The sequence below is a fragment of the Phoenix dactylifera genome, chromosome 1 (assembly GCF_051530095.1).
Source record: "Phoenix dactylifera cultivar Ajwa chromosome 1, Ajwa_hap1_PhDact_Kaust_v1.1, whole genome shotgun sequence".
Classification (NCBI taxonomy): Eukaryota; Viridiplantae; Streptophyta; class Magnoliopsida; order Arecales; family Arecaceae; genus Phoenix; species Phoenix dactylifera.
The window spans coordinates 25,213,789-25,233,238 of NC_143190.1; the positions used below are offsets into that span (position 1 = coordinate 25,213,789).

Here is a 19,450-nt window from a genome sequence, read left to right on the forward strand (position 1 = left end):
GACTGGTTGAGGAATTTAAAGATAGTACTCACTCAGGAGAAAATTTCCTATATACTTGAAACCCCTGATCTTGGAGATCTAGGGGATGATGCTACAGAAGAGGAGGTTGCCACACATAAGATGTGGAAAAATGACAGTGTGACTGTCAAATGTATCATACTTGCCTCTATGAACAATGAATTACAGAGGCAACATGAAGGCATGGATACTCAATCCATACTTCTCAATTTAAAAGAGTTGTATGGAGAACAAAGCAGGACTGCTAGGTATGAGATATCTAAGCAGTTGTTCCGTGCTAGAATGAATGAAGGAACTCCAGTGCAAAACCATGTTCTTATGGTTATAGACTTGATCACCAGATTAAGTCAATTAGGTTTTGCTATGGATAGTGAGCTCAGTCAGGATTTGATCCTGCAATCACTGCCTGATTCATTCTCTCAGTTTGTTGTGAACTTTCACATGAACAAGCTGAACACCTCCCTGCCCGAGCTGTTAAATATGCTCAAAACAGCTGAAGGGCATATTAAGAAGGATAAAGGTCCACTCCTTCTTATAAATAGCACCTCTATGAGGAAATCGGGAAATAAGGGTTCTAAGAAACGATTGAACCCCAAGAGTAGCATCAAAAAGAAAAAAGGAAAGAAAAACTCCGGATCAAGTACCTGTTTTCATTGCGGCAAAGCTGGCCACTGGAAAAGGAATTGCAAGAGTTTTCTTGCAAGTATGAAGACCGATGCAAGAGTTGCATCAAAAGGTATGTTTATGTTACATGCCAACTTGTCATTAAGTTCTTCAAATTCAAATTCATGGGTATTGGATACCGGCTGTGGTTTTCACATTTGCAAATCTTTGCATGGACTACAGAAAATTAAAATTTTGAAGAAAGGTGACTTCGAGCTGTATGGCGCTGGAGGAGAGTCCATCCAGGCTGAAGCTGTTGGAACCTACAACTTGGAATTGCCTTCGAAAAAGCTCCTACAATTAGAAGATTGTTATTATATGCCCAAAATTATTAGAAATGTAATTTCCATTCCTTTGTTGTTAAAGAAAGGTTTTGAAATTAATGGAAAGGGCAATGGTTGCTCTATTTATTTTTCTAATAAGCATCTTTGCAATGGCATTATGAAAAATGGTCTTCTAGTTTTATTACTTAATGACAATGTCTTTCATATTAATAAAAGCAATAAAAGAAAGAGAGAGGAAGTGAATAATACCCTCCTTTGGCATTGCCGACTTGGTCACATAAGTGAATCAAGAATTAACAAGTTATACAAAGAAGAGTTCTTTGATCCTTATGATTATGAATCATTAGGAACTTGTGAATCTTGTCTTATGGGAAAAATGACCAAGTCTCCATTCACTGGACATGGAGAAAGGGCAAGTGAGTTATTAGGACTTATACATACAGATGTATGTGGTCCTATGACAACTCCAGCTAGAGGTGGATACTCTTACTTCATCACATTCACTGATGATTTATCAAGATTCGGATTTGTGTATCTTATGAAACATAAATACGAAGCCTTTGATAAGTTTAAAGAGTATCAAAGTATGGTTGAAAAACAAACTGGAAAGTGTATTAAAATCCTTCGATCTGATCGAGGAGGTGAATACCTTTCTAGTGAATTTTTAAATCATCTTAAAGAAAAGGGCATTCTCTCTGAATGGACACCTCCGTATACGCCACAACTAAATGGTGTAGCTGAACGGAGGAATCGTACTCTATTAGATATGGTAAGATCCATGATGTGCTTTACAGATTTTCCTATTTCCTTCTGGGGTTATGCCTTAGAAACTGCTACATATGTGCTAAACAGGATACCTTCAAAATCTGTATCTAGTACTCCATATGAGATATGGAGAGGTAGAAAGCCCAATCTTAAATATTTTAAAATATGGGGCTGCCAAGCATATGTCAAAAGAAATTTTGGACATAAGCTAAGTGCTAGATCAGATAAATGTACATTTATAGGTTATTCCAAAGAAAGTATTGGATATCTCTTCTATCACCCTACTGAACAAAAGGTATTTGTTAGTAGGCATGCCACTTTCTTAGAAAAAGAGTTTATCTTAGAAAAGGGCAGTGAAAGAAGAATTGAACTTAATGAAGTTCAAGACCTACAAATAGAAACACAAGAAATTCTTCAACCAAATGTACCCATTGATGAAGTACAACCACAACACACATCTCCTCTCCAAAGGTCAGATAGAGTGCGAAATGCACCTAAGAGGTATGGGTTTATCATTGAGAATGATGAAGCCCACATCATCGAAAATGATGATCCTCTGACCTATTCGGAAGCTATCATGAGTAATGACTCTAACAAATGGTTAGAAGCTATGAAATCCGAAATAGACTCTATGTATACCAACCAAGTATGGACTTTGGTTGATGCACCAGAAGGTGTTAACCCTATAGGTTGCAAATGGGTCTATAAGAAGAAGATTGGAGCAGATGGCCAAGTAGAAACCTACAAGGCTAGATTGGTGGCAAAAGGTTTCAGGCAAAAGCAAGGAATTGACTATGATGAAACTTTTTCACCAGTTGCCATGCTTAAATCTATTCGGATTTTGCTTGCAATAGCTGCATACTATGATTATGAAATTTGGCAGATGGATGTCAAAACCGCCTTCCTTAATGGTTATCTTGAGGAAGAGGTTTACATGACACAGCCAGAAGGATTTGTCTCAAGTGGGAGAGCAAATCAAGTATGCAAGCTTAAGAGATCCATTTATGGATTAAAGCAAGCATCGAGGAGTTGGAACATCCGTTTTGATACAACAGTCAAAGAGTTTGGTTTTATCAAAAATGTGGATGAACCATGTGTGTACAAGAAGACTAGTGGGAGTGCCGTTGTCTTCTTAATATTGTATGTAGATGACATACTAATCATTGGAAATGATATTCCAATGTTACAATCGGTCAAGACTTGGCTATCAAAAAGCTTTTCCATGAAAGACTTGGGAGAAGCATCCTATATACTTGGTATAAAGATCTATAGGGATAGATCTAAAAGGATGCTAGGCTTGTCCCAGTCTAAGTACATAGATCGTGTGCTAAAAAGATTCAGCATGGAAGGAAGTAAAAGAGGTTACTTACCTATGAGTCATGGCATACGTCTCTCTAAGAAGATGTCTCCTAAGACATCTGAAGAGAGGAATAGAATGAATTCTATTCCCTATGCTTCGGCAGTAGGATCAATTATATATGCTATGCTATGTACTAGGCCTGATGTTGCTTATGCCTTAGGCATAACAAGCAGATTCCAGGCTGATCCAGGAGAAAATCATTGGATAGCTGTGAAAAATATTCTTAAGTACTTAAGAAGGACTAAAGATATTTTTCTAGTTTATGGAGGATCTGAGTTGAAACTAGAAGGATTTTCTGATTCTAGTTTTCAATCAGATCCAGATGATAGCAAGTCCACTTCAGGGTATGTCTTTACCCTAAATGGTGGTGCAGTGAGCTGGAAGAGTTCCAAGCAGCAAACTGTAGCTGACTCAACTACTGAGGCAGAATACATCGCTGTAAGTGAAGCCGCTAAGGAAGCTGTCTGGATGAAGAAGTTCATCGCTGAGTTGGGAGTAGTTCCTGAGATTGCTGGACCAGTTTCAGTTTATTGTGACAACACTGGAGCTGTTGCTCAAGCAAAGGAACCAAGATCTCATCACAAATCCAAGCACATTCTAAGACGCTTTCACCTCGTTCGAGAGATCGTCGAGAGACAAGACATAGTCATTGAACGAGTAGACACAAAGAACAACTTAGCAGACCCGTTCACTAAAGCTCTACCACAACAGCAGTTCGATCGCCACCTCGATTGTATGGGGATAAAATATAAGAGCGATTGGCTTTAGTGCAAGTGGGAGATTGAAAGAGTAGATGCCCTACAAGCCAATCGCAATATGTATTGCGAAAGATTTTTTCTTTTGATTTGTCCAAATCATGTACATGACATTTAAATATGAATAAAGGCGTTATGTTTTATCATATGCTGTTGATTATATTTATGATAAACTCCTTAGTTTAGGGCAATGGTTTTAAGACTATGATGAGATCATACTAGTGAGACTTAAAATCCTAAAATCCTAATCTTAAATATTCCCAGTCATTGGTACATTGAGTCGGAGATCAATGATTACCGGAAAGACTGGCATGTCTTATGTATGCTCGATGCAGAGGATGATTGATCTCACAATCATTTGTGTGGAGACACTAATACAAAGATGTGGGTGCTCATTAGAGGAATGAGTTCACTGAATTGACCTACAAAGAGAAATCTTATGAAGTCTTACTTACATGTCAAAAGATGATTCTCTTAGTGGGAGTTGTGCAACTGATCCTATGACCTGAGATCACCATGGTATCTTGTGCACATGAACCCATATTTTGGTTTACACTCATTCATGACAATAAGTTATGTACGAGGTCTTCTGGATATGGTGAATTGTGTACGAAGATTATGAGTAGGTCAACAAGGAATTAATCACTTCTAGTAAGAGAAGATAGCATCCTATTTATTCTAATCATATGATAATTCAGGAAACCTTTGATCAAAGTAGAATGAAAATTAGAGAGAGTTTCTAATGTTTCATTATTTGAATTATCATTAAAAGATTGAGAAAAATATGAATATGAAATTGAGTTTGACATATATTCATACTCATATCCATATTTGGGATGCAGTTTGATTAAAGGATTGAATTGCATGGTAACTTGCCACTGAAGGGTATTTTTGGTATTTCCACCAAATTCCATATTTTCCGGGTAGACATGACACGTTGCTAGACGTCAATCTTGTTTTATAGGTTTGATCAAATTAAAGAGTTAATTCGATCACCAATTAGAAAGGATTCTAATTGTTAAGTTCGGGTTCGCGCAGTTTGGACTTAAATCGATTAGAAGAGTTCTAATCAAGTTGGGTCAACTCGCACTCACACCTATTGCTGGCTAAGTATGGAACCCAATGGGTCACACACAAGAAAACTTATCAAGGGTCTAATTGGATTAGATCATGTTTGCAAGATAAACATCCTAGCAGGTGTTGCAAACCTTAGCTCCTAATTCGAATTGGATTCGAATCTGATTCGAATTGGATTCGAATCGGATTCTTAATTGATCTAATTTGATTAGATCATATTCTAATATGGGTTAGCCAAGAGTTGGCACCTAATTGGCTTGGTTTGAGTCTAATTGGATTAGATTTAATAAATCATTCAATCTAGACCGTTAGATCTTGATCTACCGTTGGATGAAGACATAATGGAGAGTTGGTTTAACCCAATTGGATTGGGTTAGAGGATGGCTACCATAATTGACCATTGGATCTTAATCCCACCATTGGATGAAGACATAATGGGTCAAGTGAATGGCGCCTTGCATTGGAGCCCTTGGATCATCATCATGAAAGATCAAGAGGTGAGGCGTGATGGACATGTGATTAGCATGTGATGTTGACTTGGTCAAAATATGACACCACATGAAAGGACATATCATTTGATACACCTCTTCACTTGATCTGCACCTCCTCTTATTTGATATGGCCCTTAGATGATGTCTTTTCATGAAAGGATGTGTGGATGGGATGCATCCCTTGGAGATGCATCCCTACACCTATTATAAATAGGCTAGCACTCCATGGGTTTCATCATTCCAACTCCACCCCACTCCTCTCTTCTTTCTTTCTTACATTAGTTTCTTTCTTTCTAGCATTGCTTCTAGTGTGTCCTAAGCCAAGACAAGGTGGTCTTCTTTAGGACAAAAGGATTAGAAGTGATTTTAGAAGGTTAAAGAAAAATAGAAAGAAAGGAAAGCAAGCCATTAGAGTTCTTTAAGAATTCTGCATTAAGGATCAAAGTCTTTGGAGCTTAAGACTTAAATCAAGTTTTCGTGTGGATCAACGTTGGAGGGTGAACACTTGGGCACCTAGTGGAAATTCTGCATATTGGATTAGCGTTAGAGGTATTCTTCTATTTCTGCATTTATATTATATTATTTGATTGCTTTCATTAAGGTGATCTTGGCTTATAAGGGTTTTATGTTAAGAAACTTTATCAAGAAATTTTTAAAATTTCTAACTTCCGCTGCGCATTATAACATGCTAAAATCCTTCAGAGTCGACCCCAGTAAAGGTTGGGTCGACCCCAGCACGGGCAGAGGCATAACGGCTAGTTCTGCAGAAGTACCTTTTGACCTCCCAACGGCTAGTAACGGATTATTTTTGAAATCTGACCAATGGGAAGTGACCAAAAGGTGTGGAAAAGTATTTATAGTGACCCTATTTATCAGAACAAAGTACCTTTAGCAATCAAATCAAAGCTTATTCAAAAAAGAGAAAAGCCCTAGCCTTCTTCAATCAAGTACTTCATTCAAGAGAAAAGAGGAAGTGGTTGAGCAGATTAAAAGAAGCATTAAGAGCTCCACCAACTCTTGAAGAGTGAAGCTATCTTGATAAAGAAGAGAGAAGTCTCATCAAAGCGATAAATATATTCTAAACTCTTCTTTGTAGTTCATAGTTGTTATACTTGCTCATTTAGGAGTTTCAATTTTCTTCTTCTTAATCACCTTGTAAAGGTTTGTTGGTGAGCCCGTAAAATCAACTGTGTAGGTTTGTTGGTGAGCCCGTAAAACCAACTATGAAGGTTCGTTGGTGAGCCCGTAAAACCAACATAGGTTTTTGGTGATCCCGGAAAACCAAAGTGTAAAGGTTTTTGGATTGTGAGCCCGAAAAATAATCCAACTGTAATCCGTGGAATTATAGTGAATTTCTAAGGGGTCGCTTGGGGAGTGGATGTAGGTGCTTTGGAGAGCACCGAACCACTATAATTCTTGTGTGTTTGCATTGTCCATTGTTCTAACTTTACTACAATTACTTACTCATCAATTAACTCGATTAAGAAATCAAAAAGTTAGAAAAACCAATTCACCCCCCCCCCCCTCTTGGCTTGTCACCTTGGGCAACACGACCCCAGCTTAAAGCCTTAAAAAAACAACTCTCTGGAATTTACTAAGAGGGCCGACCCCAAGTTTCCTTAAGTCGACCCCAGATGGAGCCGACCCCAGGAACACTTGAGTCGACCCCAATGGAGCCGACCCCAACTAAACATGAGCCGACCCCAAGGATATGTGCTCAAAAACCATGTCTCTGGAATCCCTGAGAGGGGGGTCGACCCCACTGTAGCATGGGTCGACCCCAAAAAAGGTTGAGTCGACCTCAGTGAAAACAGCCGAAAATACAAGGTTCTGTAATTCCTGAGAAGGCTGACCCCACTGTAGCAAGGGTCGACCCCAGAAAAGTTTGGGTCGACCCCAGAGAAGGTTGAGTCGACCCCAAGTCTAATGAACAGTAAGTTGAGTCGACCTCAGGAAAGTTTGGGTCGACCCCAGCACGGAGAAGGGCATAACGGCTGGTTCTACAGAAGTACTTTTTGACCTCCCAACGGCTAGTAACGGCTAGTTTTTCAAATCTAACGAATGGAAAGTGACCAATAGAGATTTGGAAGTATTTAAGAGACACTATTCATTAGTGGAAAGTTATCTTTTTCAAAAAATCAATAGAGCATTCAAGTTTAAGCAAGCCCTAGCATTCTTCATCAAGGTTCTTCATTCAAGTCTCAAAAAGGAGGTGGTTGAGCAATCTGAGTATGCATTCAACAGCTCCACCAACCTATTGTGAAGTGAAGCAACCTAGGCAAAGAAGAGAAGAGCATCCTCAAAGCGATAACTATTTTTCATCTCTTCTCTTAGTGTAAAATTGTTATATTTGCTCATCTAGGAGTTTCAAACCCTTTCTTCTTACTTACTCTTGTAAGATTTGTTGGTGAGCCCGTAAAACCAACGATGTAGGTTGTTGGTGAGCCCGCAAAACCAACATAGGTTATTGGTGATCCCGGAAAACCAAAGTGTAAAGGTTTTTGGATTGTGAGCCCGAAAAACAATCCAACTGTAATCCGCGGGATTATAGTGAATTCCCAAGGAGACGTTTGGAAAGTGGACGTAGGTGCTTAGAAGAGCACCAAACCACTATACTTCTTGTGTGTTTGCATTGTGTATTATTCCAACTTCACTACACGCACTTAATTAATATTAACTAAACTACTCACTCATCAATTGATTTAAATTAAGGGATTGAAAAATTTAGAAAAACCAATTCACCCCCCCTCTTGGCTTGTCACCTTGGGCAACAAGGCTTTACAGTTGCAAGAAAACTCTTGCAATTCCTTTTCCAGTGGCCTTTCTTGCCGCAATGGAAACAGGTACTTGATCCGAAGATTTTCTTTCCTTTCTTCCTCTTTATCTTACTACTTTTAGTAGCATCATCCCCCATTGATCCAAGATCAGGGGTTTCGAAGATGTTGGAAATTTTCTCCTGAGTGAGTGCAATCTTTAAATTCCTCAACTAGTCCACATAGTTTGAACCGGTCAATTTGTTGGCATCCAAGATGCCTCTTAGTGATAGTGAAGATGCCATTAATGCAGAATTTATTCTACATATGCAAAGAACAAAACTAACATAAACAGACCAATCATGATGACATGTATACAATTAAATAAGAACTTTTATCTAATCATCTCCCACTATTTTTATCGAATATCATAGCCCTCTCCTATGATAAACGAGAAAGTCCAATTTTTCTTTAGTGAGGTTGAGTTCCTAATTCCACATAAAAGCCTTGTGTTTGCACAACAAACTCTTATGAGTTTAAAGGTAGAAAACTCTTTCCAATTGCATCTCATGCAATTCTCAACTTTATCTTGTCATCTTAAAACACTTATAGCCTTGTGATTGCACAGCAAACTATAATATTTTAGTTAAGTTAGACCCTTCATTTTCATACAGTCATATTCGAATAATATTGCCCTTGTGGTTGCACAACAAAGCAACATATTAAAATATGCCGTAAGCATCTTTATGCACCAAGATAGTATAACATCAATCCCCATTGCAAGCCTTGTGGTTGCACAACAAACTAGCATGGATCTTGACATAATAATGTCGAGGCATGAAGGAAGGATATCAGTAGTGTTTTATCAATATTAAGCTTATCCATAATAGGCAATCAAACAATTGGCCAGGTAAGCAGGTGGGAGACTCCCCTTACTCAGAGAGTAAGGTCCTAATTAGAGAACCACCTTTAGTACTTTCCTTAGACACCAATTAGATTAATTGTTCTAGAATGGGTCAGCTTAAAGTTTTTCAATACTATGACTTAATATAATTTTTATTGAGGGCTTACTGGTCTCATGCACATTCTATAATTGTAACATATTGAACATGTCTTTGTATATTCTACAACAAATTATATATCTATCTCATAGTATATATAAATCATAACCAACTATCATGCATCATGGCTATCTCATAGTATGTATAAATTATTACCAATTGACTAAATCAATTAATATATCTTCATATGAAAATTCATATCATGACATTTATAACATAATACTATCTCATATCATGACATTTTATTATATATCATATCATATATGAATCATATAATTCAACATTCTTCTAAACATATGACATTACTATCTCATTGTAATTTAACAATCATACATCATGCATAATTACTTGATTGAACCAATTAAGGATGGCACTGATACCACTGAAAGGTTTTCACATGTCATAATGGGCAGCGGAAGCTAGGGATTTTAAAAAATTTCTTAATAAAGTTCCTTAACATGAAACCCTTATAAGCCTAGATCACCTTAATGGTAACAATCAAATGATATATAAATATAAATGTAGGAATAGAAGAATACCTCTAACGCTAATCCAATATGAATGATCTCTACAAGGCGTCCAAGCGTCCACCCTCCAATGATGATCCACACGAAAACTTGATTTAAGACTTTAGCTCCAAAGACTTTGATCCTTAATGCAGAATTCTTCCAAAAAATTCTAATGGCTTGCTTTCCTTCCTTTCTAACTTTCTTCCACTTTCTAAAATCACTTCTAATTCTTTTGTCCTAAAGAAGACCACCTTGTCTTGGATTAGGACACCCTCGAAGCAATCCTAGAAAGAGACAAACTCTTGTAAGAAAGAAGGGACAAGGGAGAGAGAATGCGGTGGAATGGGATGAAGGAATATGGTGGAATGACTCCCTTTTAGAGATGGCGTAGGGATGCATGCATCCCATCCTTTCATCCATGAAGGGAGGCGTGAGATCCAAGGGATGTGCCTCTTGATGAGAGGGCATATCATGATAGAAAAATTATGGAGAGATAAGATGTAATCCTTATCTGATAAAGAGATAAGAATGTCTTATCCATTACTAATCAAGGAAGCATCTCTTCATGCCATCATCATCATGCCACTAGCCCATGTGAGGCTCCATCACGCCATGAATTCCATCATCACATGATCCAAGGGCTATAAATCAAGGCACCATAAGGAGAGGGAGTTATGTCATCATCCAACGGTTCGATGATGATCCAAGGGCTCCAATCCAAGGCGCCTCATCATGATTCCATTATGTCTTCATCCAATGGCTGATGAAGATCAAATGTTCATGATTAAAGGTCCTACCTAACCCAATCCAATTGGGTTCAAACCACCTCACCATTATGTCTTCATCCAATGGTAGATCAAGATATAATGGTCTAGATTGAATGATTTATCAAATCTAATCCAATTAGACTCAAACCAAGCCAATTAGGTGCCAACTCTTGGCTAACCCATATTAGAATATGATCTAATCAAATTAGATCAATTAAGAATGAGATTCAAATCCAATTCGAATTAGATTCGAATCCAATTCGAATCAGGAGCTAAGGTTTGCAACACCTGCTAGGATGTTTATCTTGCAAATATGATCAAATCCAATTAGACCCTGGATCAGTTTTCTTGTGTGTGACCCATTGGGTTCCATACTTAGCCAGCAATAGGTGTGAGTGCGAGTTGACCCAACTTGATTAGAATTCTTCTAATCGATTTAGGTCCAAACTGCGCGAACCTGAACTTAACAATTAGAATCCTTTCTAATTGGTGATCGAATTAAACTCTTTAATTCGATCAAACCTATAAGACAAGATTAACGTCTAGCAACGTGTCATGTCTACTCGAAAAATATGAAATTTGGTGGAAATACCAAAAATACCTTTCAGTGGCAAGTTACCGTGCAATTCAATCCTTCAATCAAACTACATCCTGAATATGTATATGAGTATGAATGTATATCAAACTCAATTTCATATTTATATTTCTCTTAATCTTCTAATGATAATTCGAATCATGAAACATTATAAATTCTTTCTAATTTTTATTCTGCTTTGATCAAAGACTCCCTGAATTATTATATGATTACAATAAAAGGGATGCGATCTTCTCTTACTAAAAGTGATTGATTCCTTGTTGACCTACTCATAATCTTCGTACACAATCCACCATATCCAGAAGACCTCGTACATAACTTATTGTCACGAATGAGTGTAAACCAAAATATGGATTTATGTGCATAAGATACCGTGGTGATCTCAGGTCAAAGGATCAGTTGCACAACTCCCACTAAGAAAATCATCTTTTGACATGTAAGTAAGACTTCATAAGATATTCTCTTGGCAGGTCAATTCAGTAAACCCATTCCTCTAATGAGCGCCCACATCTTTGTATTAGTGTCTCCACACAAGTGATTGTGAGATCAATCACCCTCTGCATCGAGCATACACAAGACGTGCCAGTCTATCCGGTAACATTAATCCCCGACTCAATGTACCAACGACTGGAAATTCTTAAGATTAGGATTTTAGGTCTCACTAGTATGATCTCATCATAGCCTCAAAACCATTGCCCTATTCTAAGGGGTTCATCACAAATATAATCAACAGTATATGATGAAACACAATGCTTTTATTTATATTAAATGTCATGTACATGATTTAGAAAATTAAAAGAAAACCCTTCGCAATACATATTGCGATTGGCTTGTAGGGCATCTACTCTTTCAAGGTCATTAGCAAAGATAAGTCCAAAATTGACTTCTTTTTTACCCTGCCTCAACAGCTCAAGAGAATATATGTGCTAAAGCAGTTAGAGGGCGGTCCATATAGACCCTCATTTGACTTTGATCCAGTGTGATGCTACCTAGACCTCCTCACAGTTATACTTTAGATGTTTGTGGATTTGGTGGAGTTTTGATGTTTATGGCTTTTTATTGATTCGGATGTTATAATTCTTAGTGTTATCAGTATATATGCTGTTGTTTTGCCTTTTCTATCTAAATTTTTCCAGGACATTGAACCATTCCCCTCTCTTTTCTCATGATCAAATGGAAATTATGTGATGCAACAGCTCATCTTGGAATTTTGCAGTACCAAAATTGGCGGCATATTGCATTAAGGATAATTGGTCACATTGGAAATATGTGGCATTTCGCTAGATCGCTTGGATATTGCTGATTGTCCATAAGTAATTTATCTCTTTTGGTCATTGCCGATTCTGCATTCTTAGTGTTATTAGTATATATGCTGCTGTTTTGCCTTTTCTATCTAAATTATATTCAGGACATTAAACCATTCCCCTCTATTTTCTCATGATCAAATGAAAATTATGTGCTGCAACAGCTCATCTTGGAATTTTGCAGTACCAAAATTGGCGGCATTTTGCATTAAGGATAATTGGTCACACTGAAAATATGTGGCATTTCGCTAGATCGCTTGGTCATTGTCTCTATAAAAAATTTTATTAGCATGAATGGTCGTCAAAGAATCAAAAAGAAATTTTTTATAGGGGAATAAGCAAAAGAAACTTATTAAGGGCTACTAAAAGTAAAATATGTGACAAAATTACGGAGCTATTATAGGAATTAGCATATTGACTTACATTTTTAATTTATTAGAATTAAAAACACATAAAAAATCTGACTAAGATATATCAGGGGTATTTATGGTATTATGTGGTCGGCGATCTTGAATCCCTATACCATACCAAATAAGTTACTTATGGATACCCAGGGATTTTTAATCACTGGATCATGGCCAATCAAATACAGTAATCTTAGATCATTGGGATCAAATCATCCCAATATTTAGATCACTGTGGTGATCGGGGTTACCAAACGCCCCCCAAGATGTGATGCGAGGGGCACGAGGAGTTGCCGAAGGCCATGGGCTGAAGTCACAGAAAGAAAGATTTTACTGGCAGGACTCCGGATCGGACAAATGTGAAGGATTTTGTGCGGGCGTGCGACGCCTCCCAGAGCCCATTTTCAGCCCTAAACCCTGTTCTAGAACCCGAAGCGGCAGATCTCCCCCACTTGCCTCGGGAACGGCGCTGGCTGCTCCGCAGGGGTTTCCGGCTCTTGACTGGTTGAGGCCGCAAGACGAGCCGTGTTGAAATTCAAGTCGAGATGGAGGGACGACGGGAGAAATCGCACAACAAATCCTCCTCCTTGTCTGTGGATCAATTCGTCTCCGTCATGACCCCTCTAATCGATCTGGAAAAGGTTCTCTCTCCTCCTATCTCCGCTTTTTCTCTCCGTGATAAGTGGGAATTTGGTTTGTTCTTCTCATGTGGAATTTGAGATTTACGGGTTTTGCGAGTCTTGAAGTTTAAATCTTGAAGACATGTAGCCAATGAGCGTTACTACTAGAACTTTTTGGTTGCTAAGGAATGCAATTTTGTTCCCGCTGTGGGATTGGACTTCTGGAGTACAGCTTGGCTTCCAATACTTAGGTCGCCCAACCGGAGCCTTCATCAACGTTCAACTTCACCTAAACCTTTACTCAAGGTTGCTGTTATTATAGGATCAAGAATTAGAAATGTCGCCGTGTGGGGAATAAATGGTCTCGAATGTTCAATCACGTTAGCGGCCAGTTCTGCTTTCTAATTTTCTTGGCGTCTAAAATGCTTTCTGCTCTGTTCAAAGTGCAGAGGAAAAAAAATTCCTGCTACCAGTTGGAAGGGAGGCGTAGTTTTGGGAAGCTTGAGGTCTACCATTGCTTTGCCTCATGTGATTTTGTACTCTTTTGCGGAGAAAATGGCTGAGCAAGTTAAGCATGAACCTCCTTCAGCTACATGGGAACAAAAGTTTTGGATAGTGACCGTACTGCGGTAGGGTATCCATGCACCGAGGCATACTGAGGGCATGCTGTGTATTTACCGTACTGTGTCATTTCAAACCTTGGATAAACCAGTAGTAGATAGGAAGAGTAGCATGGTACCTTCCATACTGATGTTACTGTTACACCTCGTACCATGGTATTTCAATCGTTGTGTGAACATGTTTCGTGGTTGATGGAGTGAACAATTCAATCCAGCCTTGTAATTGTCAGGCGATGATTGGATGACTTGTTGCAGTTTTCTGTAAGCATAATGCATGACCACTGTTTTTAGAAAAGGCACTTCATGAATGATTACTGAGTAAAGAAATGGTTGTTCGATTCATCCTATTAAATCGGTTGCTTTCTCGTCATTGATCGCGCATACTTCCCACAAATAGACGTTGTTATTGTTAGTTATTTTCCATGTCCCCCCTAAAATTATAGCTTGTTTCATTCCTGAGATTGCTGATCTAACTTGACACATGATAATATGCGTTTCAGTTAATCATGGAATTTAAGCTGCGAGCTGCTTCATAATTTGGTCATTCTCATCCAAATGAATTATCCTCACGATCACCTAACTAAATGCATTTAAAAAAAAACACATGCTTTGAGGTGCTATATCTTGCACCATGAATATCCTGAGCATCTCATGAGATCTGTAAGTTGCAGCCTTTTCTTGTGATTGCTAATACTGGTATATTGCTGATGCATTTTTTGTCCATGGCTGTTCTAGGAGGCTGAGATATCAGCATCTCTTGGTTCATCATCATCAAAGAGTTTAGATATTGCTCAAAAGAAGGGTTCTGCTATTCTTAATCTGAAATGTACAGATGCTCAGGTGTGTATTTGTTCTGTCCTCTTAGTGTTTAATTAGCTCTTTTTATTAATCAAATTCTTACTGTGCTTATAATTTACTAGACAGGGTTGATGGGAAAAGTTCTTCTTGAGTTCCAATCTAATAAGGGGGATGTTCTTCTTGCTCACAAGGTGATGATCGTGCAGAAGCCAACTTGTGGTTTCCATACTCTATATATTTATACACATCTAGGTGAAAACAAATTCTGGCAATTTTATGTGACATTTAAGTGTTCTATATTTTCTGGTCTTTTATCCCTTGAAAAAGTCAGCTTGTAAATAGATTACCACACTCTCTGTATAGATTCATCTAGGTGCAAGTGAAATATGCCAATTTTTATGTGACACCTAATTGTTTTATGCTTTCCATTCCTTTTTTTTGTCAAAAAGAGTATGCAAAGAGGTGCATTCTAAATTCCTGAATCGAAAAAAGGTTAAGAGAGAGAGAGAGTGTGTGGCTGCTGCTATAGAGTTTTATATTTCTTACTTTATTTGTTATTTGTGATATGGAGCAAGGTTTTACGTCCAGGCGGGATGGGGAGTGTCCTGGCCATCCTGTTCCATTCTTGTAAGAAAACAGGACTAGGACGGGGTTGAGACTCCAAAACCCATCCATGCGGGGAGAGAAGAAAGAGGAAAAAAAGAAAGGAAGGAAAGATGAAGAAAAGAAAAAAGTGAAAGAAAAGGAGGAGAGGAAAAAAATGAAAGAATGAAAGGAAGGGAGAAGAAAAGAAAGGAAGGAAAGAAGGAAGAAAGGAAAGAGAAAGAAGAAAATTGACAAAAGAAAGAAAGGAGTGGATAAGAAAAGAAAGAAAAAGGAAAGGAAAGAAAGGAAGGTAGAAGAAAAAGAAAGAAAAGAAGGAAAGAAAGGAACAAACGAAAGAAGGAAAAGAAGGAGAGCGAGATAGAGGACATCTACTGGCACATATGAATGGGACCGTTGTTGGGATGGGATGGGTCAGCAGGGCATCCTATTCCATGGAGAAACTAGGACACCTCCATCCCACAAGATTTAAAACCTTGATATGGAGGACCTAGTTTGAAAAGAATAGGTATAATGCTTAGTTGATGTGAAGTCATTTTTTCTCTTATAATAATTAGGCCAAGAGGCTTTAAGTGTTTTTTTTTTTAATTTTAACGTGAATGGTATGTGCAACAATTTTCATTTCTTGTTATCATCTCTCTTTATATCTTTGTCCATTTTTCCTTAAGTTTCATAGGGGCCTATGAATAACTAGGAGTGAAGTAGCGAACTTGAATAAAACATGTATTCCTAGCCTTATTCTACCAAATAATCTTTTTTGGTACCAAAACAAAACAAGTTTAAAGAGGGTACTTATGGGATTTTAGACAAGCTGATAAACACCTTTTCCGTCACTTATTTCCTTGTAACCTAGATAAATCCAAAATTGTTTAATAGTTTTATTCAGACTTTATGAAGACCTTTTCCTCTACTATAGCCTCAAACTTATTCCTTTCATTCATATGGATGGAAACTCTAGAGGGATTGATAGTGTCTAGGTGTCCGATTCCTTAATCATAGAGACTCTTGATGTTCAATTTCTAACTTAAGACACCAGAATCCTATCAAACACTTTAGGACTTCTCAAAATTCACCTAAAATTACATAAAATAAAATCACTTAATTGATTTAAAGGGCAGGCTTTGGCATAACAATAAGGTTTATCCATTGTGACTTGGGTATCACGGGATTGAGACATGGAATTAGCCTTTTCACATGGTGAGGTAAGGTAGTGTAGATTTGACCATCCCTAGATCTCGTAGTGGTAAGAACCTCGTGTACCAGGATACCTTTTTTCAGTACCACTTGCTCCTTATGCACAATCTTAATCTTTAGCCTTTAGTTAGATTTGATCTTTCTTATTTATAGGCCAAGAATAATTTATTAAGGTAATAAATTTCTAATTGGTGCGTCTGACAGTTTAATCTGGGTGATTGATAACAACGTCCTGCAACTTTACCACTTGAACCAATTGACACCCTTTCCATGAATATATTAATTACTCTACATGATTCTAATTAATGTAACTATTTTCATTCTGTTTTAAGTAAATTGTTCCTAACCTCCTTTTGCTATATGTTTACCAGGTGCCAGCCTTTTTTTGACTATAATGCTTCTGATAAAGTTGCTTTGTGATACAGCCAAACTGCATCAAAGCTTAATTACACTTTTAAGTTCTGACCTTATATTGTGTTATATTATCATAAAAGGTTTCTATTAATAAGGAATCTTCAGATCTTGGTTTAGCATTGTCATTTGAGTCAGTCTTCATCCTATCTATTGTCGTAGTCCTTGACTTGACCTTCCATATTTGACCTAGATCTAATAATATGTATTTTATTGGACATAGAACCAAGAAGTGCAACTGTGCTTCGGAGGATATGAATCAGCTTGGGCTGACAAAGATCATAGTGGGAGAAGGAAAGGACCAGAGTTTGTTTTTTAATAAATTCCTGCAAAACATGATCTAGGTTACAACAAATTTTATACTGCAACGATATTTCCACAACACTACTCCTCTAATCTCTTTCTTGTAGTTCTATTAAAAAGGACAACTAGAAACTCTTAAATAGTAAAATTCATAATCAAGATTTGTCAGACAAGTATCGAGGCTCACATCGACTGGCGATCGAGTTTGTATGATATTGGTACGTATTGTACCGAACCGGGGTGTATAGAACTATGAAGAGGGAGAGGGAGGAGAGTGAGGAAGAGAGAGAGAGAGACTGAGAATGAGGGAGGGAGGGAGGGAGAGAAGGAGAGGGGGGAGGCTTATTGCCTGATGGTGTCGCGATGTCGTAGATGGGGGAGTGAGCTAGCATCTAGCGGAGGCTGAGAGAGAGAGAAGCTTACCAGCCAATAGCATCGTGGTGTCAAAGAGGGGGGAGCATGTGAGCGTCCGACGGAGAAAGAGAGAGGGGGAGGCTTACCAGTCGACAACATTGCATCGAGAGAGTCCTCAAAGGTTCTCGAACTAGCAAATTGGGGGGTGTGGGGTGTGGGGTGTGGGAGGGGTTGGGAGGTTATATATCCGAACTGACTTGTCTAGCCGAACCATCCTGACTTCGTGTCGGTTTGGTTTTGTTCGGTTCAGTTCAGCGATTGCTGTTCACAATCCTATATTACCCTACATAGATAGGTCACAAAATGTTTTCAATTACTATTCTAGTAGTTTAAAGATTTCTTGACCCAACCTATACTCAGAGCATGATTTTAAGATGATATTCCTCCTCACAAACTAGGACTCAACAACTTACCACAAAAGTTAGCTACCAAAGACTTGCAATCATGTACAAAAGTTCCTAGAAGATAGAAAATCCACAAACCTCATCTTTTTCTAAATAACTTAAATATGGCTGATAAGGCTCAATAAAACAGCAAATTAACTATAAATAAAAAATAAGAATAATTAAATCTAAACTTGAACTACTTTATTACCTGTCACATTTATTTGCTTGAAGGGAAGTTATTCCATTATATACTTACCTATTTATCTTCGAACACTACATCAAAATCAGTAATATGTAGGGAAGATGATCTTGAAGGGATTTCTGCCATCTATACTACTTTTGCTTGAAAGATTTAGATTTTTGTTTTTTCTGGGTGTGTGTTTTTTTGCAGTTTGGGACCCATGATGTCGTTGTTCTAAAACCAAACAAGGCTGATCTAGGTTCTGCTCCACTTGGACAAGGTGTGGTTTATCGCCTCAAGGTATTGTGTATAATCATATGATGCTTGGAGACCTTATGCACTATTTTGTGAAGATAAATTAACAAAAGATGTTTTCATTTTCTTTATCTGGATTTGATTGTGGAAAATAAAAACAGGACTCTTCCATTACTGTTGCTTTTGATGATATTCCTGAAGATGGATTAAACAGTCCTCTGCGTCTTGAAAAAGTTGCAAATGAGGTACTTGGTTAGAATTTAGAAATGCATTGTGATATCTGAAACTTTTCAACCTCCTTTTTACCGACTTCTGTCTATTGATTAAAATAAATGCTGACATATCGTACGTACTGTTATTATGATTAAATTTTTCTCTGTTCAAAGTAGTTTCAGACACCTTAACCAGCTGCATAGTCTAATTTAACCTCATTTTATCACAAAGAGGATGTAAGAAGCGTAAGATTAATATTATCATATCTTGTCCTGGTATTTATTAAAGTTGTTGATATAAATTTAACCATTTGTGTAATGTGATTTTTGTTTCTCTGTAACTCTAGGCTTGGACATTGAAAAATAATTCAGCATATTTGCTTCCAGCCCTACTTGTCTTTAATTTTGTACAAGAATGCACTTATCCTTTTAGAGTTCAGTTGACCAATACCTATGGTGGGAAACACAAAGCTCGCAACTCAGTAATACATTAACTGTTGTCATAGGAAAGTTATATATTGCTCTACTACTGGTTCTTTTGGTCCCAATAGTCTTACGATTCTTAGTCCCTTAAAAGGTGCTGTATAATTTATTTGATGTGCTCGTTTTTACACAGTTTATAACAGTAATAAGAAGCTCTTCAATAA

The 19,450-nt window shown here is 37.7% G+C and overlaps 1 protein-coding gene across 3 annotated transcripts in view; it reads left to right on the forward strand.

The window, feature by feature from the left end:
- Nucleotides 1–13,063: 13,063 nt before the first annotated feature.
- LOC103720749 (DNA-binding protein) overlaps nt 13,064–19,450 on the forward strand; it is a 94,768-nt gene continuing 88,381 nt past the window's right edge. The window contains exons 1-5 of one of the 3 annotated variants that reach the window (XM_039117076.3): nt 13,064–13,447; nt 14,782–14,886; nt 14,967–15,035; nt 18,547–18,636; nt 18,753–18,836. In XM_039117076.3, the coding sequence (XP_038973004.1) occupies nt 13,352–13,447; nt 14,782–14,886; nt 14,967–15,035; nt 18,547–18,636; nt 18,753–18,836 (444 nt within the window). In that variant the 5' untranslated portion in view covers nt 13,064–13,351. The remainder of the gene's footprint in view (nt 13,448–14,781; nt 14,887–14,966; nt 15,036–18,546; nt 18,637–18,752; nt 18,837–19,450) is intronic. The other 2 variants (XM_039117078.3, XM_039117077.3) reach the window with 2 other exon arrangements.